At 42.8% G+C, this 16,671-nt stretch overlaps 3 protein-coding genes and 1 pseudogene across 4 annotated transcripts; 2 read left to right on the plus strand and 2 right to left on the minus strand.

Annotated features, from left to right (window-relative positions):
• Window positions 1-5,663: 5,663 nt before the first annotated feature.
• Window positions 5,664-6,217, plus strand: LOC125886804 (histone H2A). Its single transcript, XM_049573129.1, has one exon. It carries the CDS (start codon window positions 5,742-5,744, stop codon window positions 6,126-6,128), a length of 387 nt encoding a protein of 128 aa, XP_049429086.1. The 5' UTR covers window positions 5,664-5,741; the 3' UTR covers window positions 6,129-6,217.
• A 638-nt stretch (window positions 6,218-6,855) lies between these two features.
• On the plus strand, window positions 6,856-8,749 carry LOC125886795 (histone H1-like). Of its 2 annotated transcripts, XM_049573117.1 has the most exons (2): window positions 6,856-6,877; window positions 8,157-8,749. In XM_049573117.1, the coding sequence occupies exons 1-2, from the start codon at window positions 6,856-6,858 to the stop codon at window positions 8,747-8,749; spliced, it is 615 nt and encodes a 204-aa protein (XP_049429074.1). The 2 variants fall into 2 exon arrangements, with proteins under 2 accessions (XP_049429074.1, XP_049429073.1); XM_049573116.1 differs by lacking the exon at window positions 6,856-6,877 and having other exon boundaries at window positions 8,138-8,749.
• A 705-nt stretch (window positions 8,750-9,454) lies between these two features.
• LOC125886819 (histone H4 type VIII-like) lies at window positions 9,455-9,866 on the minus strand (annotated as a pseudogene).
• Window positions 9,867-11,718: 1,852 nt separating this feature from the next.
• Window positions 11,719-12,266, minus strand: LOC125886808 (histone H2B 1/2). The gene has a single exon (XM_049573134.1). It carries the CDS (start codon window positions 12,248-12,250, stop codon window positions 11,876-11,878), a length of 375 nt encoding a protein of 124 aa, XP_049429091.1. The 5' UTR covers window positions 12,251-12,266; the 3' UTR covers window positions 11,719-11,875.
• Between the last annotated feature and the right edge of the window lie 4,405 nt (window positions 12,267-16,671).

A 16,671-nucleotide genomic window follows, 5' to 3' on the forward strand; every position in this document is an offset into this window, starting at 1 on the left:
GAGCACACTCCCTGGAAGCAGCCACAGGTGTGCTAACTGAGCATCTGACACAGGTGCATCAAGTATGCTGACTGAGTTCATTCATTGTGTGCTGAAAGTCAAAACCCCTCAACATCCAACTACCCTGTCTGAAGGAAATAACTGCTTTAAATTCAGTCTGCTGACTGCTTCTCCATCCTCACTCATATCAGTTAAGTCAGATCAGCTGCTTCTCCTCAACTAAATGATCCTTCCAGCCAGAGTTATAAATTAAGTCTTTGATGATGGGAACAACTTTAACCAAGCCACTATGCAGGCCCTGGTCTGCCCATGGCTGACTCTCACCAGAAGTCTGGAGCAGTGAGACCGGCCATTCAGGAGCCAGGCTAAAACTAACACCATCCTGAAGCAGTATAGTGCAGCAACAAAGGCGTCCACCAGTCAACCTCAAAGACTACATCACTATGCCATCTTGCCGAGCTGAACAAAACCCAAGGCTATTCAAAGAAGGCTGGGACACACTGTTTAACCCCATGGCAGCTGTGGAGTATGACACATGTGAAGAGTAACTGGAACTGTGATGTTGGAGGGACAGGCTGCAGCTCATGCCTTGTTGTCGTATAAAGCAGGGCAGGTGAAAATAGGCTCGTTTTGGATGAGCCAGGCCTGCACAGATTCACTCACCGGTGATCACTGTAAGATCAGCAAGCTGAGCTGGACGAGGCACTGGTTGATATAGTTGTGCTTGACACTCAACCATTTAAAGTGGTGGAGGACAAAGGCTTCAGGGCATTTGTACAGATCCTGGACCCAACCTACATCCTGCCTACTCACCAGGCCTGACAAGCTATGGTGGAGAAAAGGTACCAAGAGGCTAAAGAGAAGGCAAGACAGGAACTGGAAAACGCACAGTCCGTAGGTTTAACTGCAGACATGTGGTCCTCCATGAACATGGATGCCTATCTTGGGGTCACCTACTTTTTAATCAAAACATGGAGCTAGTGAGTGTTTGGTGTGGACATTTCACACAGTCCCACACAGCAGAAAATTTGAGGGATGCCAAGGAGCCTCCACAGAGATGTCAGTCGAAAGCATGTTTCTGTCTCCAAAGTTATTCCACTTATTAGAATGGTACAGCACAAATTGGCTGTAAGGCATCAGCCATTAAAACCAAACACCTTTTAAAACAACTGCAGCATGTGCTGGTCAAATGATGCAAAATTGAAAATGTTAGCGTTCTGGCCTTAGCCACCATCTTGGACCCACAATTTAAAACATTAGCTTTTGGCAGTGAAACACATGCACAGAGGCCATGTGAAACACATGCAGCTGTGCTGCAGAAGCTGAGCAGAGTGTGCTGAGAGAGAAATGCCGTCAACATCACAGGTAGTGTACCATTTATTATTATTATTATTATTATTATTATTATTATTATTGTTATTATTGTTATTATTGTTATTATTGTTATTATTGTGTTTTCCATACCTTTCTTGTAAGATGTATAAAATGTTATCAACTCCATCGGTCAGCTGCCAAGGAAGAACATGGGCCTTCAGCAAAGGACAATTTGTGGGATCTTTTGGACAGCAGAGTTGGTTTGTATTATGGCCTGTTTTTACCGTATGCATAATTTTTCTTTTTATGAAAGATTGCTAATTTCCCTTTTCTTTTTGTTTAGGTAAAACACAACAATCTCAAAGTGCAACAGCAGATGCTACAGTGGAGGTTCAAAGATATGTGTCTGAGCCTTACCTCTCCAGAGGAGAAGACCCACTTACTTACTGGGCATCACGTGAAAGAAGAATATACCCGAACCTCTTCAAGATGGCCAAAAAGTATCTCCCCATGCCAGCAACATCTGTGCCATGTGAGCGGGTCTTCTCCAAAGCTGGAGAGGTTGTCAGCCACAAAAGCAGCAGACTGAAACCACACACTGTTGAAATGCTTGTTTTGTTTGTTTTGTGTTTTTTTTTTTTTCTCCCTGGTTTACTTTTTTTTTTTTTTTTTTGCAAGACAGAATTTATCAGTATACAAATTAGTTAAGACAATACAATACATGACAACAATACAACCAAAAGGATGGGAAGTGTCCTTTAGTCAGAGTTACAGATCCAAGATGTGCCAGGGGAGGCTCTTAGATTTGTCCATTGTTTTCCTCCTCCGGAGGTCTGTGAGTACCTGCCTCACGACCATGTTGCTGTCTATGACAGTCTGATATAGAGTCATGGCACATCTTGTTTTCCATATTTTAACACAAACTACACTGATGATCATTTGAAACAGCTCGTTGTGTTTCGGGGGCATCTTCTCATCCAAGAGTCCATACATAACAGATTTGTAGCACACTTTAAAATTCACACCCAGACCTTTTAAAATGCTCCACACCTCTTGTGCTCTGTAACAGTTCATTAGCAGATGTTCTTGAGTTTCAGGCTCGGAGCAGTTGATCATTGGACATATTTTGGTGGTAAGGTAACAACTCCATGAAACAACTGCTCTCACTGGGAGTCTGCCCACTGATGTCAGCCATCTGTTGTCTCTAATGCTCTCTGACACGGATTTATTTTTTAATATATTTATCACTTCATTGCTATGATTATCAGATATGTATTTAGGCCTCCATATTTATAATTATTAATTGTATTAAAAATATGTTTGCTGCTGAACTACTCCAATCAATATTTAAATGTTGGTGTTCCATTAGATAATCAGCATATAATAATTTATAATATGGGCCAGTTCTGCCTCTCCCTCTCCTTTTTCTCCACAGTGATCTGTTCCCTATCCAGAGAGCATTTCTGAGGAATGCAGCAGATACATTTCTAACAAAAGCGTCCTTTAATTTAATGCCCAGATCCACAGCCCCCAAACCCCCATATTCCTTACCTTTAAACATTATGTCTCTTTTAGTGACCTCTCTGGTTGTACCCCACACTAGATTAACACACTGTTTATTTAATTTCATATTCATTCTCTCTGACGGAGGAAAGATGTTAGCCAGAAAGAGGAGTTTGGACAGGATGAAAGTTTTAATGATGTTGAGTCTGGTTTTATAACTGGTACCTTTGTTCTCCCATTTTTTAACTTCTTTGGTTTCAGTCAATTTTTGCTCCCAGTTTCTTTCACTACAATCATTACTACAGAATGTTATACCCAAAATTTTTATTTCGTGATTAATTTGAACATTAATGTTTGGTTTGTCCCTCTCGTCTCCGATCCAAACTCCCTCTGTCTTACTATGGTTCAACTTAGCACCAGATGCTAGTTCATACAGATTTAAATGATTAGTTAGAACGTCCATTTCCAATTGTTTTTTTATAATAACAGTGACGTCATCAGCGTAAGCAATTGCTGTAAACTTGGGCATGTGACCCACACATATACCAGAGATTAAACTTTCAGAGTTGATTATTTTGATTAAAGGGCTTATGGCCAAAATGTACAAAGCAGCACTAAGAGGGCAGCCCTGCTTGACCCCTCTCTCGACCTCAAAGGGCTCAGATAAAACACCATTTACATTAACACAGACACTGGACTTCATATACAGACACTTAACTACATGAATAAAGTCACCAGGGAAACCATAAGCCTTCATAACAGCCCAGAGATAATCTCTGGAAATGTAATCAAAGGCTTTCTTTTGATCCAGCCCAATCATAAAGAATCCTTTGTCTGGTTTGTACACAGTTTCTCTAAGGATGCTCAGGTTATCCCACATTAATCTCCCTTTAATTGCACAGGTTTGTTCTTTATCTATCATTTTATCTAATATATCATGTAATCTATTCATAATTATTTTAGCAAGTATTTTATAATCTGTATTCATAATAGTTATATGTCTGTAATTATCTATGTCAGTGTCATCACCTTTCTTATACAACAAACATAAAACCCCTTGATAAAATGAGTCCCCCATACAGCCGCTGTTTAAACCTTCGTTAAACATCGCAGTGAGGAGGCCAATTACATCATCAATATATAACTGATAAAACTCAGTGGGCAGTCCATCTGGACCAGGACTTTTACCAGAGTTCAATTGTTGAATAGCATTCACCACTTCATCTTTTCGGATATTACTGTGAGTTCAGTGAAGGTCAGAGAGCTGTATAAAGGGACATGTTTTAACAAAATATTTACACAGTCAGTGTCTATTTCTATTTTTTTTTATATGCATCAGCACAAAGGTCTCTGATCACTTCTCTTTTCTGCTTTTCACCATGGACAGCATCTATGCAGTATCTATGTATCTATATCCTAAATTATTTTTAATAGATTTAATAAATTTATCCCTGGTTTACCAGTGCACCCCATTTATATTACCACAATGGCAGAAGCACTAGCATTAACTTCTAAATCACATAACACTTGTGTATTATACAAAGTAGCACGTGCACATTACTTTCCCCTGCTCCCTCACGCTATATAGATATACACTGTTTTTGTTAAATACAAGTACACAGCAGTATCTGACAGGCAGTCTGAGGCTTTTTCAGGTCTTCCACTCAGATGCAGTTCTGAAACACAGCCAGCAGATGTCGCTCTTCTGACTGTATGAAATGCTTCGCAGCTGTTGCGTTAAAGTGGGTCACTGCTTCATCAAGCTTCGATTTCACCATCACTAGGGAAAAGTCTCCTGCTTCTGAAAGATTGTAGTCGAGTTCAGTGATTTCCAACCTTAAGTTAGAGGCCTCCAAAGGGTCACAAGATCAATATGAGGCATCTGACATAATAACGGGGAGAGGAGAGAAGATGAGATAATAAACATCGGTGTTATAAAAATGTATTTTTCCTTTTCTTTTTGTTTTAATTTAAAGGGGCATTGGAGTGTACATATAGTTTAATTTGACAAACAAAAAAAAAAAATCTGTTAGATTTAATAGTGAAGCGTGTGTTGTGAGTAGAGGAGTGAGCTCTTGAGTGAGGAGTGAGGTGGCTCTTAAAAGAGCCGTTGTGGTTTGTGGAGCAGCAGCAGCAGAGTGTTTAAGCTCTCTCTCCACGGATGCGACGGGCCAGCTGGATGTCTTTGGGCATGATGGTGACTCTCTTGGCATGGATGGCGCACAGGTTGGTGTCCTCAAACAGGCCCACCAGGTAAGCCTCACTGGCCTCCTGCAGAGCCATGACAGCGGAGCTCTGGAAGCGCAGATCGGTCTTGAAATCCTGAGCGATTTCTCGGACCAGGCGCTGGAAGGGCAGCTTGCGGATGAGCAGCTCGGTGGATTTCTGGTAGCGACGGATCTCTCTCAGAGCCACGGTACCGGGCCTGTAACGGTGAGGCTTCTTCACGCCGCCGGTGGCCGGGGCGCTCTTACGGGCAGCCTTGGTGGCCAGCTGCTTCCTCGGGGCTTTGCCTCCGGTGGATTTACGAGCGGTCTGCTTGGTTCTTGCCATGACTTCTTCTTTCTCTGGGAAGGAGAATGATGCAGTGGAACGACGTGATGCGCTGCTCTTAAACTCTGAGAGCGGCTGTGAGATGGTGACGCTGCTTCAGACCTCCGGCTCCTGATTGGTGAGGGGCTCCTACGGAGGTCAGCACCGCCTGAAGGAGCGACCCACCGCCCGAGACTCCGCTGCTTATTGGCTGGAAATACTTTCAAAAGCTCCGCCAAAATTCAGGCTGGGCCGCCCTCTGCTGCGCTGCTGAAGCCTCTTTTCTGGTTGGTCTGGCAGGAACCGGCCCGCGCTCCGTGGATATATAGAGGAGGGTTTGAGCTGCTGAGGGAACACTTCTCTTTGTCCCGACTTTAGAGAGCATCTGAAAAATGAGTGGCCGCGGGAAGACCGGTGGAAAAGCCAGAGCCAAGGCAAAGACCCGCTCCTCCCGTGCTGGGCTCCAGTTCCCAGTCGGCCGTGTCCACAGGCTGCTGCGCAAAGGAAACTATGCGGAGCGTGTCGGTGCCGGCGCCCCCGTCTACCTGGCGGCTGTGCTGGAGTACCTGACCGCTGAGATCCTGGAGTTGGCTGGAAACGCTGCCCGCGACAACAAGAAGACCCGTATCATCCCCCGTCACCTGCAGCTGGCTGTCCGCAACGACGAGGAGCTCAACAAGCTGCTGGGCGGAGTGACCATCGCTCAGGGCGGCGTGCTGCCCAACATCCAGGCTGTTCTGCTGCCCAAGAAGACCGAGAAGGCCGCCAAGGCCAAGTAAACCTGGACACTCTCTGACTGCTGCAAACCAGCCCCCCAAACGGCTCTTTTAAGAGCCACGCACTCACCTCATAAAGAGCTCTGCTTAGGATAGTGAATGACTCTGTGAGAAATAAGAGGCTCCTCAGCTCATTGTATGAAGCAAATATTTGTTTGCTTCTAAAAAAAAAAGGGGAAAGGAAGAGTCTGACCCTGTTTACCAGTGTCTTTCTTTAAATAACTCCCCACTTGATTAATATGTGTTTTGTCTGTGGGTGTGACTTTGTCTCAGTCCATTTTCTTCTTTGTAAATCCATGTGATCATTGATTGAAGACCCAGGTCTATTTCAAAGTCATGAAATCAACCAGACTTGATGTTGTTTGTTCGCAGTGGCTCCACACAGCTTTATGGCACAGATTCTGGTTCAGTCTGTTTGGTTAATTCAAGACAGGCTGTTTACAATAAGACCTGCTTTTCTGAGTCACCTCAGAGGAATACCAGCACAGTATTATAATTCAGGAAGAGATCAGGGAAACACATTAGGCACTAAAGATACGTCAATGCCTCATCGGGTCATTTGTACAAATACAGTACAGTTCTGTGATGAAGCTATGATGCACAAATTATGCTGCTGTTAAAGAATGGGCTGTATATGTGGGACGTCCCACACAGAACTTTAGAGTGTGAAGCACAGATCTGTTTTTAAAGCACCAAAGAGCAGCTCAGTCGCTGTCCAAGGTCCTGTTTCATGACATCATCACTGAGTGTTTGTTTCTCATCATGGTTGTTTCAGCTGACAGTGAGCTGTGATGCTGCCACCAGGCTGCAGTCTTTGTATTGGACCACAGACACTTCCACATAACATGTGGAGCAAATGGAAATAAGAAACAGAGATGTCTTCACCTCAGGATGATCAATAAAGTCCACACAACATGTGCCCTGGATTTACTCTTTTTCCAAAAAAGGGAAAACACTGTGACAGGCTGTGACAAATTCAGGGTAGAAACAGACTGAAGGACAGGGAGTCAGAAATGAGAGGACAGATTGTATAAAGGTTTGTTGGAGAACAGGGCTGTGCAGGGTGCTTGTGCACACTGACTCTCTCTCTCTCTCTCTCTCTCTCTCTCTATATATATATATATATACATACACACACCTTTCCACATCAGAGCCTCTTATAAATCCACTCAACATGTGTGTCCTTCAAACTGGTTTCTATTCAGAACAATGACAGACAGTTTATCTGAGCTGCTGTTACTCTGTGAGTTTTGAAGGAAGTCCAAATCTAAATTTCAGTCAGTCCTTAGGACCGCAGCAGAAAACACTGAATAACTGTTGTGTTACACTTAATGAAGTCTTTTAATATTCATGGACGATCTATGTATCAGTGAAACAGTGTCAGTGTAACATTTAAAGTCATTTACTGCTTCCACAGACAGCTGACATGAATTTGTCCGTGTGTTTGATCATTAATAGTACAGTCTGGCTGAACTGCACCATGCGCCTCGGCCATCATCAGTGTGTTTGCTGCGACCAGAATAATTTGAGTTTATTCCAAAGTCATCGACAGCAGACGGTTGTTTTTACACCGAGTCCCTGAGCAAACAAACATGTGGGCTGCTGGAAAACGGCTTTGATGGAGCTGTGATGCATTTGAAGTCATTTTAGGAGAGAAATGAGTGGGAAATGCAACTGAGCAGTGCTGGCCACGGCGGTGAATAAGTGAGGTTTGGAGGCTCCACAGACAAAATGCAGAGAGCATCAGAGCTCTACATGACTTGAATATGAAGAGACACAAGTCCGCTATCGGCTGCCTTCACTGTCAGCCTTCAGCACTTGTCCCACATTTAGTTTTTCACCTTTTCTCAGTCAAGAGAAAACACAAGTGCTCCAGCTTTCACACTGCACAGAGGAGCCACGGGCTGGGTTGAGTCTCCACGGTTCTCATGCCGTGTTTATGTCCAGCCTCCTGCTCAGAGTTTTCAACAGTCCAGTCAGACTCTCGAGTGACACTGAGCAACAGCAACATTATGGCAGAAGAAGCTCCAGCTCCAGCCGCCGCGCCGGCCAAAGCCGCCAAGAAGAAAGCTTCCAGGCCAAGGAAGGCCGGTCCCAGCGTCAGCGAGCTCATCCTGAAAACTGTGGCCGCATCCAAGGAGCGGAGCGGCGTGTCTGCGGCCGCCCTCAAGAAGGCTCTGGCTTCCGGAGGCTACGATGTGGACAAGAACAAGTCCCGCGTCAACACTGCCATCAAGGCTCTGGTGGTTAAGGGCTCTCTGGTCCAGACCAAAGGGACCGGGGCCTCCGGCTCCTTCAAGATGAGCAAGAAGGCTGCCGAACCTAAGAAGGTCAAGAAGCCGACCAAGAAAGCTGCTCCTAAAGCCAAGAAACCCGCAGCGGCCAAAAAGCCCAAGACAGCGGCAGCCAAGAAGCCAGCAGCCGCTAAGAAGTCTCCCAAGAAGACCAAGAAACCCGCAGCGATCAAAAAAGCAGTCAAGAGCCCCAAGAAGGCTGCAAAGAGCCCGAAAAAGCCCACCAAGAGCCCCAAGAAGGTGGCCAAAAAGGCCCCTGCAGCCAAGAAAGCCCCCGCAAAGAAGGCAGCCAAGCCCAAAGTCAAGAAGGCAGCAGCCAAGAAGAAGTGAGCTGTCATCAGTCTCATCAACAAACTACGCACTAAAAGGCTCTTCTAAGAGCCACCCACACCATCTTTAAAGAGCAGAATGTTATTTATTGTAAAAAATTTTTTTTTTTGAAAGTAAGACTTTACAATCAACATCATGGGAAAGGTTGGGTTTTTTTTTTTTTACATCAAAAGATGAGACGAAACAAAAGAAAAAAAGTGCATTTTTCTTACCAAGTGGGTAATACGAACACCATTTATATCAGGGTATATGGGAGACTCTTCAATTCAGGGCACTCTTGGAATTTTGAAAAAAATAATATTCTTTAAACTTTCTTTAAGTGTTTCAAAGGGTTTATTAATTAGTCTGGATCAACGATCTCAACATAGCTTTGATTATACTTTGATATTTTTGATATTATGATGCTTTTTTCAAAATTGTCAGCAAAATGTCATACCATCACAAAACACTGATTTTAATACAAAATGATATGACAAGCAAAGTTTTCACAATCATTCCAGTAAACACAACACATGCTCTTTAAGAAGTATGTTCTAAATATTTGTAAGTACATTTAAAATACATTTTAACAACATGTTCTCTCTAACACTTAAATATATTGCCTTGTACTTTTTTGTGCAGTTAATGTGTCACTTGTGCACTTTATCTCCCTTTAGAGGGATTGCAGTGTTAGTTATATTCTAAGTTAAACATAAGGATGTCACTATTTGATTTTAAGAGGAAGTCAACGCTCTAGATGAGTAAGAGGGTGGCCCTTAAAAGGACCTTTGGTTTCCAGTGATGAACAGTCAACGAGTTAACCTCCGAAGCCGTACAGAGTGCGACCCTGCCTCTTCAGAGCATACACCACATCCATGGCGGTCACAGTCTTCCTCTTGGCGTGCTCGGTGTAGGTGACGGCATCACGGATCACGTTCTCCAGGAACACCTTCAACACACCGCGGGTCTCCTCGTAGATCAGACCAGAGATACGCTTCACTCCACCACGGCGAGCCAGACGGCGGATGGCGGGTTTGGTGATTCCCTGGATGTTATCACGGAGAACTTTACGGTGACGCTTAGCGCCTCCTTTACCGAGTCCTTTTCCTCCCTTGCCGCGACCACTCATTCTATCAGAGTCTAGTTTGTTCTGAAGAAAAACTGAAGGTTAGAGGTTGTGAACGTGGATATTTAAATCCTTGCTGCGGACGTAGTTGAGCTCTGCTGGGCGGAGACATTTGTTCTAACAATAGAGAGGCCTTCTGCCTGCTGAATCGTGGAAACTGGTTATAAAACAGGGGGTACTAAGTCCCGATGTACTCTACAGAGGACATTGAATAAATGGTGTATTTTGGGGGCGGTGGTGGCTTAGTGGTAGAGCAGGTGTCCCATATACAAGGCTGTTGCTGCAGCGGCCGGGGCTCGACTCCAGCCCGTGGCCCTTTGCTGCATATCACTCCCTTTCTCTCTCCCCCCTTCACGCTTGTCTGTCCTATACATTAAAGGCTAAAAAATATCTTTAAAAAAAGGTGTATTTTGAAAAGGTTGAAATTACTCTGGATTTCTGAAATCTCTCTAAATTAAAGTCAAGACCCTTATATTAAGCAAACAAATTAAATATTAACAAAATAATCATAACTTTTGCTAGAAAATGATCAGTTACCACTGACAGCAAAAAACGAGAAAAACGTAATGGTAGCCATTTTGAAAAGGGTGTGTGTTTTCCCTGTTAACCCCACCCACATAATGTCTACATCATTAGAAAGCCCTGAATTTCCTCTTCAGAACACAATTTGACCCAAATGGATAGCATAAAGAATACTTGAGTTATACTAGTTAGACTAATGTCCTCCACAGAGGACAAAAATGAATTGTCAGGACCCACATATAAAACCAAAAACGTATGACATGAGTATATTCAAAATGTATGAATAACAGCATTTTAAGACTATTGCATAAAATAAAACAAAAAACAACAAAAGAGACAAAAAGAAGATACAAGCTCACAGAAAAAGAATGTATCCACTCAGAGGATTTGGAGGAAAAATTGCAAAATTTTCCAAAAGCTCAGTATTCTGTTTCTTTCCTAACAAACTGGGTGATGTTTATGGAGCCTTGAATTCTATGAGAAAAGGTAAAAAAAAATCAGGAGGTGACTTTGATCATCTCCGCTTATGAATAAAAAGTTTAGCATTTCGAATAAAAACATCAATTAGATATTTAAGAATACTTATATCTGGGTCATCATAACAACAGAGTAAACTGAATTAGAGTTTTCAAAACAGAGATTCCAGATCACTCTGAAATATTTTGGGTATTTCACATTGAAGAAAAAACAAACAAACAAACAAAAAGAGAAATACTTTCTATATAATATTTATCAGAATATGCAACTGTGCAGTTTATGCAAGTCTTTTCTTTAAGTCAACTGTATTACTTTGTAGATGATCTTTTTGGCTGCTGTATCAGTTTCCATCACTTATTAAATCTTCTATCAACTAAGTTATAGTAGACTAAATAGATGCTAAATTTAACAAAGTCATCTGTATCTCTCATACCTGACAATCACCAAGTGTCTAATGTACAAACGTAAACTACAGAGTTAAGAACCAACTGTAAAACTGAGCCTTTGTGGCAAAAAGTTGGTTCATCAAAGTATAATCAGGAGGAAAACAGATTGTGTGTGATTTGGGAGAGGTGGATAATGAGGGCTGAACTTATGTTCACATGATGAGAAACTAGGATGGGTGTTTAATGTTGATGTGTCCAAGTTTGTAGATTTCTCTCCATACAAAAGATACAAGGTGAAGCATTATAGATTTTTTACTTTTAAGTCTTTACTTTACTGATATTGCATAGATGACAGACAGAAAGACAACAAAAGACTTCTAACAGAAGTGCATATGAAGTGGATATAAAATAAAATCAGTAGTAATTAAATATCATACATATTGGGGTCAATAACAATACACAGAATTGATAAATATGGGGAAAAAAAACCTGCTGCTTATGTTATACCTTGTTTTTCTGTGGTTTTTGAATATTGTTCTGGTCGCAAATGACAGTATTAATTTATGGAAAGTCTTCAGATAAAGTGGGTGGCTCTTAAAAGAGCCGTTGGTTTAATCTCAGAGGCAGCAGGACGGTTTACTTGGAGCTGGTGTACTTGGTGACGGCCTTGGTGCCCTCAGACACGGCATGCTTGGCCAGCTCACCGGGCAGCAGCAGGCGGACGGCGGTCTGGATCTCCCTGGAAGTGATGGTGGAGCGCTTATTGTAGTGAGCCAGACGGGAGGCCTCACCGGCGATGCGCTCAAAGATGTCGCTCACAAACGAGTTCATGATGCCCATGGCTTTGGACGAGATGCCGGTGTCGGGGTGGACCTGCTTCAGCACCTTGTACACGTAGATGGCGTAGCTCTCCTTCCTGGTTCTCCTCCTCTTCTTGCCGCTCTTGCTGACGCTCTTAGACACGGCTTTCTTTGAGCCCTTCTTGGGCGCTTTCACGGTGGTTTCAGGCATGATCAGGATAGATGCGTTCCTTCCAAAACGACTAAAACGTAATACTGCAGAGCGGTCAATTTGTATCCCCCTGATGCAAATAAGACTGTGCGGTGGCGCACACAGGATTGGTCAGCTCCTGAACAATAGAGTGGGTGGGTGAGGGGAGAAAGAAGAAAGAAAATCCTGTTATTTAAAAAGTTAAAAGAAATAGTCGGTGTTGGGTTAAATATGAAGTTATTAAGCTATTTAAATAATAAATGATATATACCCTGATATAAATAATATAATAAATGCCACTCCTTTTCAAATTACACACAAAGGAATACATTAGTTAACATTTGTTCAAAAGCTTCTCTTTCTGATCTGTAGAGGATTTTAAATCCTCACATCATCCACCTAAGCTGTTTGGACTCTAAAACAAAAACTAGAATAAACATATCTTCTCACATTTGATAGCTTTGTGTTGTTTTTTTTAGTTTGTTGGTGGACAGTGGTCCGTAGCTTGATGGGCGTCTTGCTAAAGTGTCATGCCATCCACCATCTCCTACACCTCCAGATAACAACGTCTGCTTATATATTATATGAAGCGTACACATGCAAGGTATTTGTGGTTTGTAGTGATTTACATTACCAATATTTCATGACAACTCATTATCATATAAGTCGGTAAAGTAACAAAAAATAAATTAGGACCTACTTTAAAAATATGCTAAATAAATAAAACCTCCCTTTTTGAATCATGGGAAAACAAAATGTGAAATGTTACTCTCAAAAGTATCTTCATTCAAATGTTTGTAAGTCTTTCTAAAATGTAACGATGAAATATTTTGATAATATCTTTATGTCTAAAATCTGTGAGCCAATAGAAGCCTCCCATTACTACCCAGCTGTGTGTGCATATTGTATGATGTGTATGAGCTTTTAGTGTAGCTCCATATTTGTGCTTTCAGTCAGAGTAAAAATTCTTGGAGCTCAGAAAGTCACAACATGGTTAAATCTGATAAGCATGATGTCGTTTCATCTTGTCTGTCCCAAACCTCCGAGTTTCCACTGTGTGGGTGTAGCAATGGGTCTGTGAGAGCTTTGAAACAAATAAGAAATGTTCACACATAAAGTCATATAAATTGAATTCTAAAGCAAAATTATAAGATGAAAATTACATGAAGAAAAAATAAAACCAAATGGGAGACTAAAAAGAAAAACAAACAAAAAAGTAAGTTTTCATCTTCTGTAGAAGTAAAGGCAAGAAGCAAAAAACAAACAAAATTAAAAAAAAAAAAATCACTGCCATGATACATAGTTATTATAATCAAAATGTTTAGAATTATGAAAACCTTTAAAGACTTAATTAGTCCATGTGAAAAACATTGCAAAGCTGCATGCTTTTGTGAATAAATGAAGATTACTGTGTGTCATGTTAACACCATGAAACAGTTTTTAACATACTATGGAAACCCATTTCCACCACTTTGATTTCTTTATAGAACTTATGAGAATTTTCTTTTTTCTTTTTTTATTAATATGTTTTAGTATCTTAAAATAATGAGCTGGTATCTTTAAAAACAAAAAATCTGAAATATTCACAGAATAACTGTATACCAGGGTGGACACTTATTATGGCTCTTAGGCTACAATAAGTAAATTCAAGCATGTAGTTACAACAATAATAAATACACAATTTATTAAGTACATTAAACTTATCAAAGATACCGAAGTGTGACATCAAGCAGTCTGGATATTTCCATAATTTAAAAAAAAGAAGCTGACTGAAATTCTGACTGTGTCATCAAGAATTGTGTCACAAATACTAAATCTAATCTATGAAGTGCTGATATCAGTGAGAAGTGGGGTCAATATAGGCTACATTAATTTACTCTATTACTATATTTAGCTGTGGTCTTATTCCAATTTATTTTAACAGGATGATGAATGTAAGCACATTTCCCTCCTAGTCTTAATTGATTATAGGGACAGAAAAATAAATGAATCAAAGAAAACAAAATAAGTGAACATGTTGGATTTAATTAATGGATATCTGGAAGAGACTTGCAAAATATAAGCATTTAGGCTGTAGAGGAAGATGATGATTATGATGATGATGATGATGATGATTATTATTATTATTATTATTATTATTATTATTATTGATCTGTTGTTATTTGTGAGTAGAAGAGTGAGCTAACCCCAGATTCTATGAGTGTAGGCGTAGCAGTCGCTATTTGGTAAAGGGCGAAGCTGATGTGGTATATGCCCCACTGGGCCACCACAATCCACAAGCACTTAAACACACACCAGTTCTCAACCCATTAGTGCAGAGCACAATAAAACAGGAAGACATAAGCCATACTGTGTTTCCCCTCTGCTCTCGCCCTGTGTGAATGATCAGAGTGGAAAAACATCACACTCATTCGCCTGGCACACCTGCTGCTGTGGAGAGTGGGGACGATAATTATGCACTGTAAAAAGTTTCAAACGCGAGCAGAGCAGGTGATGAGAGGGCGAAACGGCTCACAAATCCATGATGACGTGAGTGGAGGAGGGTACACATGACGGATACGTGCGCATTTAACACACAGTGAACTGTTGGGAGAACAGGCAGGGACGACCGTTACGCATTGTGGCAGTCCCAGAGGCTCGTACACATAAGTTTAAAGAGAGATTGAACATATATGCCAGCTTGTAGCACATATAATGTCTCTCTACCAGATGACTGTGTGTGCGTAACGCGCTCAGAGCTGACAGCGTGTCACTGATCGTTGAGCACGTTCAACACTGAGTGAGACAGAGAGGACTCAGACATGTCACGTAAGTAGAACCGAATAAAAGGACATGGTGAAGCCCATGATGCTGCCGCACAAACATCTGCCACTGCCATCCCTCTGAGGAGAGCTGTGGAGGAGGACAAAAACGTAGAGTGCGCTCGAATACCCGGCGGGGGATCCACTCCCGCTGCAGCATATGCCTGTGTGATAGCGTCACACAGCCAGTGGGCTAAGCGCTGTTTCGTGAGGGCTTTTCCTTGTGAATGCTCTCTGTAATGAACAAACAGCTGCTGTGTCTGTCTGAGGCTCGCTGTGCGCGTCACGTAATGAGACAGAGCGCGCACCGGGCAGAGTCGGTGTGACTGTGCGTTCACACCAAACGCGAATTCGCAAATTCGCGCGTCAAGATTACATACAAAGTCAATGCAAAGACGCGATTAGACGCGAATTCGCGCCGGGCGGCGCGATGGACGCGTTTAGCGCGACGCGATGGACGCGATAGACGCGATAGACGCGAAATTCGCGTCCAACGCCTCATCGCTATAGTTGAAAATATTGAACTTTTGAGGCGAATTCGCGTGACTCTGTACCGCGAAAGCCAATCAGCATTGAGATTCTCCCGACGTCACTGGCGTGTGTCAACAACAATAAACTGCTACTCACCGGAGACAGATGGACAGGCGCTCCGCAGCTGAAATGGAGCGGCTGTAATTGGTGTCCTGCCCGGAGATCCTGGCGCCAACCCTCGCCAACAGGTCCTCAAACTGGGCCCCAGTCAGCCTGAAGTACCGCTGAAAGCGGCTATCATCCAGACGGAATTCCTGGAGGAGGTGGTGAAACTCGCCGAGCTGGATGCGCTTCTGCAGGATAGGGTGAACCCAAAAACGACGGCGTTTGGCCCTCCGACGCTTCTGGGACTTCCAGAGGAGGTAAACAACAAAGCAGCGATGGTGGTTATCTTGCCATGGTCGTCAGTGACGTCTTGACGCCCCAACGTCCCGTTGTTGATGCCGAGATGAAGGAGAAACTTATTATTGCGGTGTGCGGCTACCCGGAGCTATATGATACTACGTGTCTACTCTACAGAGACCGCAACAAAAAGGAGCAGGCTTGGGTGAAAGTTGCCGAGGAGACTGGTCGACTTGGTAAGTTCTGTAAATATGTGTGTTTAATTAGTTTGCAGAATGGTTGTACTATGAACGTTAGCACTAGCTTAGCTCCGGTTAGCTTAGCTCCGTCATTCCCGACGCGAATGAACAAAATTTGGTCAGGCGTCGAAACTCGGGCGTTACGGGCGGCGCGTTACTCGCGTCACGCGCGTGCAATTCGCTTCACTCGCGTCCGGTGTGAACGCACAGTTAGACGAAGTCAGGGCTAAGAGAAGCGCGGTCTTCAATGACAGTAGTCTGAGAGAGATTTGTGACAGAGGCTCGAAGGGAGGTTCTCCCAAAGCGCGGAGCACCAGAGGTAAATCCCACTGCGGGGCCAAAGAGCGCGTGACAGGTCTCTGTCATCTGACTCCCTTCAAAAAGCGCTTAACCAGCCGGTGCGCAAAAACGGATCTCACTCCATAGCCTTCATGGCAGGATGAAATGACGGCAGCATACGTTTTAACCGTAGATAGAGCCAAATTTCTATCTACTAGCAACTGGAGAAAAGTTAACACCTGTGGCAGAG

The sequence above is a fragment of the Epinephelus fuscoguttatus genome, linkage group LG4 (genome assembly GCF_011397635.1).
Source record: "Epinephelus fuscoguttatus linkage group LG4, E.fuscoguttatus.final_Chr_v1".
Classification (NCBI taxonomy): domain Eukaryota; kingdom Metazoa; phylum Chordata; class Actinopteri; order Perciformes; family Serranidae; genus Epinephelus; species Epinephelus fuscoguttatus.

Bases quoted from the DNA above. Each gene is read 5' to 3' on its own strand.
- LOC125886808 (XM_049573134.1), bottom strand. From the start codon at position 12,250: ATGCCTGAAACCACCGTGAAAGCGCCCAAGAAGGGCTCAAAGAAAGCC.
- LOC125886795 (XM_049573117.1), top strand. From the start codon at position 6,856: ATGACATCATCACTGAGTGTTT. The intron at 6,878-8,156 runs GTTTCTCATCAT...AAGAAGCTCCAG, and splicing joins GACATCATCACTGAGTGTTT to CTCCAGCCGCCGCGCCGGCC.
- LOC125886804 (XM_049573129.1), top strand. From the start codon at position 5,742: ATGAGTGGCCGCGGGAAGACCGGTGGAAAAGCCAGAGCCAAGGCAAAG.